An 11,537-nucleotide genomic window follows, 5' to 3' on the forward strand; every position below is an offset into this window, starting at 1 on the left:
CCAGGAGAATAGACAACAAAAATAAGTGAGAATGGGTTAAAATGGGGTTAATCTCCCCCTTCTACAACACTCTTTTCCTATTAGTCAAGGCACGTTTTACTTTATACATCAAAGCAACAAAGAAATTCAAGGTGTTTTAGATAACACCTCAAAGGCATCAAGCCAGGTGCAAAAGAAACACCTCATAAAAGCACTTTAATATACAGTTAATACTAATTAGTAAGCCAGGAGAATTGACAATAAAAACGAGTGAGAATGGGTTAAAATGGGTTTAATCTACTCATTTTCTCCCAGAATAACTCAATTATTCTGATGAAGTACAAGCAGTGGGGGAAGAAGTACTCTTAGATCTTCAAGTAAAAGTAATAATACCGCAGTGTAGAAATACTCTGTTACAAGTAAACGTGCTGCCTTCACAATTTCACTTCAGTAAATATTTGAAAGTGTTGGCAGCAAAATATACTCAAGCACCAAATCTAAAAACTACCCAAAGTGTTCTAACTTTTAAGCACGCTTGAATTGTAATTTAAAAACCACATAAATTAATATTGGTTTCTGTTTTTAACTAACAAAACTATTTTTCTATTCGTCAAGACAAGTTTTGCTTTGTTATACACCTCAGCAGTGTTTCCGCCAGACCAGGGCTGAGAGGGCGTCCACCTCGGGGGGGTGGGGGTTGTCTTTGAATTTTGACTTGAGCCGTCCCTTATGGATATTGTCTTTTTACGTTAGTGAGCCGGATCATTTGACTCAGCTCTCTTAAAGCGCCGGCTGTTTCGGCTCCCGAACGGTTCTTCATGTTACCACAGTTTACCACGGAGCCTCAGTTTCGCCACCGTGTCACCACCACCGTGTCACCACCACCGTGTCACCACCACCGTGCTCAACTAAAACCCCCCCGCTCATCGCGTCCAAATCGCGCACGTTCCATGTTGTCCTGTAGCAGGCACCTTCGATGTCGGGGAAACGATCTTCAATACTCCGGAAATAATCCCGCCAGACTCCTTTGGCCCTCCAACAGCGGGATGTCCTTGTCCTTTTTCCTTTTCGTAATTTCAAGCGATAAAAACTTTCGATCTTCTCTCAAATTATTAATATTTTTGGAAATGATGGCAATGCGGCCCCCTGGCGGAAACGCTGCACCTCAGCAACAAAGAAATTCAAAGTGTTTTACATGAACACCACAAGAGCATTTTTTAAATAATCTTTGTACAGCTTCTTTGAGCACTTGTTAAAGCGCCTGATAAATAGCATGTATTATTCTCTGATTATAAGTGCTATAATACACATATTGTATTTGTTGTGTTCATGCAGCATATGACTGAGAAGCATATTTATTTATGTATACTTCGACAGCTTGTGCATTTGTTGATAACGCACTTCAGCTGGCAATGGAGACGGAAAGCATTGTCTCTTCATATAACTTTATATAAAACACATGTCCACATATAGTGTTGCAAATATTTAATGGCAGTTCTACAGTGGTGGAAAGTACTGTACTCACGTACTTGTACATAGCTTGAGTATTTCTATAGATATACTTCTACTCCAATACATTTTGGAGGCAAATGCAGTACGTATCTCTCCACTACATGCATATAAACACATGTCTACTAACACACCCAGTATTTTATAAAAACAACAGCAGTTTTTTTGCTTCCATCATCCACATCCTAATATTCCTCTTTCTGCGTCATGTCTGGAGCAGCATCGACACACCGGGGGTGATAAACCGAGTGTCGCAGCTCTTCCACGGACACCCGGACCTCGTGCTGGGCTTCAACGCCTTCCTGCCCCCGGGGTATCGGATAGAAGTCCCCAAGAATGGAGTGGCTTTCCTCCAGTCCCCCTTCTCGACACAGGTGAGTCACCTATTATACAAAATCCTCTTCTTCATGTCTCTTCTATATCAGCATGTGTCCCCTCTTCTCCATGTCTCTTCTATATCAGCATGTGTCCCCTCTTCTCCATGTCTCATCTACATCAACATGTGTCCCCTCTTCTTCATGTCTCTTCTACATCAACATGTGTCCCCTCTTCTCCATGTCTCTTCTACATCAACATGTGCCTCCTCTTCTTCATGTCTCTTCTACATCAACATGTGTCCCTTCTTCTCTATGTCTCTTCTACATCAACATGTGTCCCCTCTTCATGTCTCTTCTACATCAACATGTGTCCCTTCTTCTCCATGTCTCTTCTACATCAACATGTGTCCCCTCTTCATGTCTCTTCTACATCAACATGTGTCCCTTCTTCTCTATGTCTCTTCTACATCAACATGTGTCCCCTCTTCTCCATGTCTCTTCTACATCAACATGTGTCCCTTCTTCTCTATGTCTCTTCTACATCAACATGTGTCCCCTCTTCTCCATGTCTCTTCTACATCAACATGTGTCCCTTCTTCTCTATGTCTCTTCTACATCAACATGTGTCCCCTCTTCTCCATGTCTCTTCTACATCAACATGTGTCCCTTCTTCTCTATGTCTCTTCTACATCAACATGTGTCCCCTCTTCTTCATGTCTCTTCTACATCAACATGTGTCCCTTCTTCTCTATGTCTCTTCTACATCAACATGTGTCCCCTCTTCTCCATGTCTCTTCTACATCAACATGTGTCCCCTCTTCTTCATGTCTCTTCTACATCAACATGTGTCCCCTCTTCATGTCTCTTCTACATCAACATGTGTCCCTTCTTCTCTATGTCTCTTCTACATCAACATGTGTCCCCTCTTCTCCATGTCTCTTCTACATCAACATGTGTCCCCTCTTCTTCATGTCTCTTCTACATCAACATGTGTCCCCTCTTCTCCATGTCTCTTCTACATCAACATGTGTCCCCTCTGTGGAAAGAGACTCTGAAAGTTTCAGGAACAAAGATTCTCTCTCTTTTTGATCCATTTCTATAAAAACCTGTCTGAAAATAAGCTGATCAGATTTTGGCCACTTTGTGATGTCATAACGATGTTTTGTCTTGTGTAACCATTAGCCAATCAGCAACCAAGGTAACCCCCCCCCCAACCTTATCACCTGAATCTCCTCTAGAGCTCCATTGAGTTCTTTGTAACCAAATGTCTCTCAGAGGGGCGTGGGGAGGGGCTCCTTATTTTCATCTAAAGTAACAGACAGAGAATCAGCACTTTGGAAACAGGGCTGAAACAGAGGGGATTATGGGTAATGCTGCAATGATCTGTTTGGTGTTTCAGCCAATCAGAGACAGGCTCTGGATACATCTGAGACCTGTGATATATATATATATAATAGGGGACCTTTAAATATTTGTATTGAAGTTTGGTACATTGATAGGAACCACAGTTACAACAGTTCAAAGCTACTAGTGTTCAGCTTAGTCTCTACTATTGTACATCAATTGAAAAGCCATACACAGTTGATCTTCACTTGAAGGCATACAATATTTAAACCACTTTTATAACCCAAACAGACCATGTAGCCAAAATGTAAGAGAGTGTTGTACAGACTAACAGGACAACACAAGGTGAGACACTTGAATTGATGAACTCTCAACACTATTGCTGTATTTATCTTGAAGCTATGAAACGTTCAGCAGGTACATTATTATTATTATTATTATTATTATTATTTTTATTATTAACTCATGATGTGTAGAAAGGTACATTCTTAAAGGTGCAGCTGCTACTTCTTCTGCTTTGGATTTCAATTGCAAGCTCTGTTTTTAAATTGATAACATGGTTTTTAAAGGAGGCAAATAGAGTAGAATAGAATTGGAGGGATGAACCCTCTTTAATGGTCTCGCATGCAGAGCACACAGCACACAGTGAAATGTGTTCTCTGCTTTTAACCCATCCTAGTACCAGGAGCAGAGGCCAGCTATTGCACAGCGCCCGGGGAGCGATGTGGGTGGGGGGGGGGTGTCCGGTTCCTTGCTCAAGGGCTCCACGGCAGGGCAGGAGGTGAACTGGGACCTCTCCAAGTAGCAGTCCACACTCCATATATAGGTCTGGTCGGGGACTTGAACCAGCGACCCAACGGCTCACAGTCCAAGCCTCTACTGACTGAGCCACTGCTAAATTACACACGTACACGCTCAGATGATTGTTAATTCATCATGTTGAAACAACACCTATTCAGAAACATTATAACTCCACAAAGCAAGGATAGTCTGAAGATTGGGACCTCGTTATTTGTAGTGGGGTATACCAAGTAAACTGTAAAGTTGACAAAATCAAAATCATGACAAATTCAGGATCACCTCACCTCCTCTAGGGGGGTCCGGAGGCATGCTCACCCCGGAAGATGCTTTTTTAAATATTGAAGTTAAAAGCATCAATCTGCTGCACGTTGAGAGCAAAATTAGGAGATCTGTGGATACATCTGTCAACACCACCATGTGAAACAGAACTGTAACAGGCTGTGGCTCAGTGGTTAGTGTGCTGGACTTCGAATCAGAGGGTAACAAGTTCGAGTCCCACTGCAGTCAGCATGTCGTTGTGTCCCTGAGTCCCTTCACTGGAGATGATCCGTTCACGTGATCGGGGATCGGAGCCGATAACGTGATTTTCAAAAGATCGGAATCGGGAGAAAAAAATCGGGGATCGGGATTTTTTTTAAAATTATTATTATTTTTTAAATTTTTTATTCAATGTTACAAAACAAACATGACCATGTTCAAGTCTTAAAGTCATCCTGAGGCCTTAGTTTTGGTTTCAAATTACACAACATCATGTATGTGTTGCTTCTTTGGGGCTTGTTTTCATAGACCTGATTATTTCTCTCAGATCTGGCAACAGAGTGGGCGCAGTGTCTAATTGTAGCAGTAAGCTAACGAGTACTGATAAGCTTTATTTTGTTTTGATCCAATGCTGCACAACTGAACTGATCCAATGCTGCTGTGAAAGAAAGAAGCTATATCCATGTTGGATAGAATATCCAATTTAAATAAAAAAATAACCTTAAGGAACAACTTGAATGCTTTTTTTCTTTTTTTTCTCTTAATGCATTGCATAAAGATCGGATCGGGAAAAATCGATATTGGCAAATTGTCAAAATCAAATTATCAGAATCGGGAGCAAAAAAAGGTGATCGGGACATCCCTACCCTTCACCCCAAATTGCTCCTGTGGGGATTGTCCACAGTACTGAATGCATGTTAGTTGCTTTCGATAAAAGCGTCTAACAAGTGACATGTAAACAGATTTACTTTTTCTTTATACATATTTTACAAATCACTCCCTTTTAAACTGTATTTTTGTGTTACTGTCCTATAGTATGAGTTGGAATTATTTCATACCTTTTATTCTCTTGTTTTTTATAACTATAATGATCATATAAAGGTTTGCCTTGGAAATACTTGTTTACATAAAGGATTACCAAACCGTTTGAGACCCACTACTTAGACTAAAGTGAACTATCTAAACCCTCAGAGAGTCCTTCACCTCCCTGAGCTGTGGCTATCAGCCTCTCAGTCCTACAGGAGAGGACTCTCCCTCCGGGTGCTTGTGGATAGGGCTGCTCGATTGTGGCAAAAATCATAATCTCGATTATTTGGGTCAATAATTGATATCACGATTATCCATTTTCTTTGAAAACATATATTTATTGAAAAGAAAAATGTGAACAGTATGTTTTTAACAGTTGATGACTCTGAACTTTAAGCATAATTCAACTGAAAAACCAATAAAAAAATAAAAAAAATCGTTTTATTTAGATTATGTTGTTTTCATAATCGTTGCAAGCCAAAATCGTAATTGCGATTTAAAATATGATTAATTGAGCAGCCCTACTAGTGGAGCACGAGCCTCGCAGCGGGGAAACGGTGGCATGCATAATTTTACAACTAAAGACACAGCTACACAAAAAACGCAGCATGCGTACGGCTCTGAGAATCTGCCCTGGTACTGTGATAATGAAGCACTGACACAGCGCTCTACAGAGAGCGGCGAGTGGATAGACCGATTCACGGACTTTCCGCATGGTAAAAGTGGGGGGGTCTAAACTAATCATTTTAAAAGGTGGGGGGGACTTGTCCCACCCTCAAATAATGGCTGCGACGCCCATGGGTCGAATACATTTTTAATAAACAAAATCCAACACACAATGACTTAGAAGGACCAAAGCGGTCAACAGAAAAAAATTCAGCACAAGCTCACCCTCTGTCATCCGCCCCCTGACAGGTATCAGGTGAACTAAAGTGACACTATTACTGGACATAAAATGCACACTGTTTTCACACACACATGTAAATAATATGTGCACATGACCAAATATGTATATATGTTCATTTTAATTTATTTCTTATTTTATCATTTTTTATTTGTATCTTTGATTTTATCCTTAATTGTATTAATCTTGCTGTTTAAACTCCTGAATTTCCCCACGGCGATCAATAAAAGGTCCATCTTATCTTATCTTATCTTAAATACACAAACCACGGCCATGTGACGATGGCCGGAAGTGCTCAACAAATACAAATAAAAGTGACAAATAATAATAATACAAATAATAAACTCAGGCTAAGTAGCATTGTGGCTACTTCTTAACGTCCTTCTTCTCGCTCTTTCTGTGCAGGTGTCCCCCGGCCATCAGGGGAAGAACGCCCCCCTTTCTTCCGTGGCGGCCCCCTCAGGTAGTGCCTCTGCCGCCGGCGTTGAATCTGGACCCGCTTTGACCTCTGAAATCAAAGTGACTCCATCAGAGTCCCAGTCCTCCTCCTCCAACACCACCACTGCCACCGCCACCGCCACCACCCCCACAGGACCCTCAGACCCCCCCAGCCGGCTCTCCCTCCCCCTCACCAGCAGAGAGAACCAGCCCACCACCTCCTCTGTGTCTCCCCCCGCCTCAGAGACCAGCCCCGTGGAGTTCGACAGTGCCATCAGCTACGTAAACAAGATTAAAAACCGCTTCCTGGATCACCCCGAGATCTACAGAGCCTTCCTAGAGATCCTCCACACATATCAGGTAACTTGAGATTACACTTTGTGATTTAGGATGCTGGAGTGGTGCAGGAATTAGTCATAAAACCTGGAAATTACTAAGTGTTTTACCACTTATTACCGGTTTCCTTATCTCAAAGCCAATGGTTTTTCAAACACGTTTATAGTTAGATGTCTGAAGCTTTTATGTGCCTTTTTTAAAAATGGCGGTTGCTTAAAAGTTTCTAAATGAGACGACTAAACGTCATCATTCCCAACATTATCCGCCTTTTAGCTTAGCGGTGGTGACGTGAAGTCATGTGACCGTGCTGTAGTTCCTTTATAGCCCAACATTAGCCTCCTTTAGCTTAGCGATGGTGACGTGAAGTCATGTGACCGTGCTGTAGTTCCTTTATAGCCCAACATTAGCCTCCTTTAGGTTAGCGGTGATGACGTGAAGTCATGTGACCGTGCTGTAGTTCCTTTATAGCCAAACATTAGCCACCTTTAGCTTAGCGATGGTGACGTGAAGTCATGTGACCGTGCTGTAGTTCCTTTATAGCCCAACATTAGCCTCCTTTAGCTTAGCGGTGATGACGTGAAGTCATGTGACCGTGCTGTAGTTCCTTTATAGCCCAACATTAGCCTCCTTTAGCTTAGCGGTGATGACGTGAAGTCATGTGACCGTGCTGTAGTTCCTTTATAGCCCAACATTAGCCTCCTTTAGCTTAGCGGTGGTGACGTGAAGTCATGTAACCTTGCTGTAGTTCCTTTATAGCCCAACATTAGCCTCCTTTAGCTTAGCGGTGGTGACGTGAAGTCATGTGACCGTGCAATGGTTCCTATTCACCAGTGGGGTATTTACTGCCGTATTTTATGGACTAGATCAAAACGTTAAAATCTTTTCAGCTTGAGTTAACCACAGACCTTATTTCAGATTAACAACCAAAAACATATTCAGAAAACTTGAGACAAGGGGACAGGAAGTGATAAAATGTGAACTCATTCCTGCACCACTCTATTATGATGTATAAAAGTTAATGTTGGTATTTTTAGTTATTTATAGTTATTTTTTGTACATTTCTCTACCTTATTGATCCGACTGTTCTTAGATTTTAATATCAGTTGTTTCAGCTGTTAAACTAGTGATAACCTTTGCAAACATAAATATCATGTTAAGCGTAAAGCATGTGACTTGATGCCATAGTTGTTCAGTTTTCTCTTAGCAGTGTGTTCCCATGAGAACAGTGTATATATCCTCTGTACCCTGTTTGTATTTGACTTTGATTAAGTTTGATCCCTCACCTCTCATCAGCATTTTTTTACCTGCACCACCCCCCAGAAGGAGCAGCTGGAGGTGAAGGAGAGCCGGGGCAGCCGGGGCAGCAGCGGCATGACAGAAGATGAAGTTTTTTCTAAAGTTGCCAGTCTTTTCAAAGGGCAAGAAGACCTGCTGGCTGAGTTTGGCCAATTCTTACCTGACGCCAAAAGATCATTGGTGAGTGGAGCGGCAGCAGCTGATGGGCAATGTACAAATAAAAATAAAGCTTGTTGCACAATCAGGCTCAGAAAACTTTGTTGTGTTTTGCATCAAGTGCTAGTTAAAGCTTAGAGATGCTATTATGTTATATATATTGAAGTGTGTTAAGTAGGAGTGTAAAACTGTAAGTAGTTAGTGCAGGGGTGTCAAACTCAAGGCCCGGGGGCCAAACTCGGCCCGTGACTTCATTTCATGCGGCCCCACAAGAGCTTGCAAAGATTATAATATGTTTATTATACGGGTACATGCCGATTTACAGAATCACGTTGCCCATAAACTACATGTCCCACAATGCATCTCAAATATGATTTTTTTTTTTCTCAGAATTTGATTTTGTTTCTTCAAAATATTCCTTTATCTCAGAATCTAACTTTTCCTTCTCAATGTCACTTTTTTTTCCAAAGTGTAATTTCTTTTTTTTGATTTTGACTTTTTTTCCAGAATTTGGCTTTTCTTTTGAAATCACTTTGTGACATTCTCACTGAAGAGACTTATGAAGTTATTACCCTATCCGATAAAAATCCAATGCAGAGGCAATAATGTAATATAATACATTATTTTATATATGTTAAATATTTATATATGTATTTTGATATAAAACTGGCCCTTTGAGTGCAACCATGATGCGGCGAGATGAATTTGAGTTGGACCTGCCTGAGTTAGCGGAATACAAATTGTAGTATTTTGATGATTTATTTCAGTATTTTAACACAAAAACGGATTGAATTCTTGCTCCATGAATATTTGCTGTTTTAGATTGGTTGTTAGTTAACGACATGCCCCTTTAATTGGTCTTTTAATCTTTATTGTTATACCTATTTATTTTGTTTTGTTGAATGAAGTTTTTAACATTAGACTGTATCTATTAATTTAGTCTTACGCTTGTCTTACTTTTACTGACTTACTCTTACTTTTGGATTCTTACAACCACTATTTTTTTTCATTCTCCTGCCTGTTTTAACTCCTTATATTCTTTAACATCTTATATATCAATTACAAATGCTGCATGTGTGTTAAAGGGTTTTAACATTTGACTTGATCTGTTTTTCCTGAGTTATGTGTCATTTCGTTTAAGCACTCAGCAGCTGTATGAAAAGTGCAGCTTCATTATCATAAATATTATATATCTGTATCAAAAATCCCTAGAATTCATTGAGTTTTCTCCATAAATGCTAATATTTGCTGTATTGTTTTAACAGTTTTGGTGTATAAGAGTTGTGGTTGCATAAAACAAGCTACTCTAACATGTCAACTTGCACCCTGATTATAACTGAACGTGCATCTTTCACTGACACTGTTCCCGTTTGCTTCATCTCCCTCAGTTCACAGGAAGCTCACTGACGGGAGGCAAAGAGCAGCTAAAAAGGCCGGAGGACGATGATTTGATATCCAAGCAGAATAAAAAGAGACCCAGGCCGATCCTTCTGCAGCACATGTCCCCCCTGCTCAAGGTAAACTCTCCATTTAGAATAAACGCCTCGGGGAGAGCAGCGGTGTGTGTATGCACCTCCTTGAAAACACTCGTATACACCTTATGCTTCGCCTGCTCTATGGCGCTCTCACATTGCCTCATTATGTGTTCCAGTTAGTGTTATTGCTATTATTGCATAGCGTTCCAGCTTTATCAACCAAATCAACTGCTCTTGAGCTTCTAAACGAACTGTACAAACACTTTTAAAGCGGGAAACTAAACATTTAGCATCATATCTGATTAGTTTATCCAGATAAGGCTTATTTGGGAATTTATGGAATTTTCCGCTTCTGACTATGAGAGCAGCTCAAAAAAGCCCAACACATCAACAACCTTTTCATAACTACTCTCACTGCCCAACAGGAAGACACATGTCCGCACTGTAGGTCTAACTTTAGGGCGTACGTAGCTATAACGAGTTGGATAGATGGCAGGTGTTAGAAGAGCTCATAGCTAGTGTCATAGATAGCCATTGTTTGCCAGCCAGCTTGTTAAAACACTTTTAAAGCAAGGAACTAAACATTTAGCTCGTCAGATGTGATTAGTTTATCCAGATAATGCATATTTGGGAATTTACGGGGGTGATGTGAGGAGCTTCTGACTGTCTGAGAGCGGCTCAAAAAATAACACGTCAACAACGTTTTCATAATAACTCTCACTGCCCAACGGGTAGACACATGTCTGCACTGTAAGTCTAACTTTAGGGTGTACGTAGCTATAACTAGTTGGATCGGGGATGGGTAAATGACGGCCCGGGGGCTACTATACGCTTTTCATTCATAATTTCAGTGGGAGGGAGGGGCAGCGGCGCTGAGGAACCGCAGAGTGCGGGTTGACAGGTGTCGACATTCCCCTCAGTGTGCGTCAGCAGAGACTGGCTACAAGTGTCTTAGGTTCAAGACAACTAATCTCTGGGTTAGTGTTCATGACTTCATGTTTATGTCATCTTAATGGTTCGTCTTAATGCACACACATTTGCCGTGGTTTCCAATAGTTTAAAATAGTTTTATTCCACTGTTTAATAACATTAAATTACATCACTTTTATCCAAAGGGACTTACATACTCAATACTGTGGACAACCCCCACAGGAGCAACTTGAGGTGAAGTGTCACAGGGACACAACGACATGCTGACTGCAGTGGGGTTTGAACCTGTGACCCCCTGATCCCAACACCAACGCACAACCCACTGCACCACACGCCTCCCAATAACCTGTTCAATACAAACGTGTGTGTGTGTGTGTGTGTGTGTGTGTGTGTGTGTGTGTGTGTGTGTGTGTGTGTGTGTGTGTGTGTGTGTGTGTGTGTGTGTGTGTGTGTGTGTGTGTGTGTGTGTGTGTGTGTGTGTGTGTGTGTGTGTGTGTGTGTGTGTGTGTGTGTGTGTGTGTGTGTGTGTGTGTGTGTGTGTGTGTGTGTGTGTGTGTGTGTGTGTGTGTGTGTGTGTGTGTGTGTGTGTGTGTGTGTGTGTGTGTGTGTGTATCTGCAGCCCCCTGGTGGCCAGTACATACATTATGTGGTCCCCCCATTACCATCCAAGTTGCCCATCCCTGAGTTGGATAGATGTTAGATGTTAGCTTGTAAAGTAGATAATTAACTAGCTAGCTTGTTGAGAAGAGCTCACAGCTAGTGTCATAG

General features: G+C 41.3%; 1 protein-coding gene across 1 annotated transcript in view; it reads left to right on the plus strand.

The window, feature by feature from the left end:
• The window catches only part of sin3b (SIN3 transcription regulator family member B), a 35,124-nt gene that overhangs the window by 4,147 nt on the left and 19,440 nt on the right, over positions 1 to 11,537 (plus strand). The window contains 5 exon segments of the mRNA XM_079651037.1: positions 1,709 to 1,862; positions 6,544 to 6,936; positions 8,206 to 8,388; positions 9,753 to 9,881; positions 10,691 to 10,849. Of these exon segments, the coding sequence (XP_079507163.1) occupies positions 1,709 to 1,862; positions 6,544 to 6,936; positions 8,206 to 8,388; positions 9,753 to 9,881; positions 10,691 to 10,849 (1,018 nt within the window).

Source organism: Notothenia rossii (genome assembly GCF_949606895.1).
Source record: "Notothenia rossii genome assembly, chromosome: 1".
NCBI lineage: Eukaryota > Metazoa > Chordata > Actinopteri > Perciformes > Nototheniidae > Notothenia > Notothenia rossii.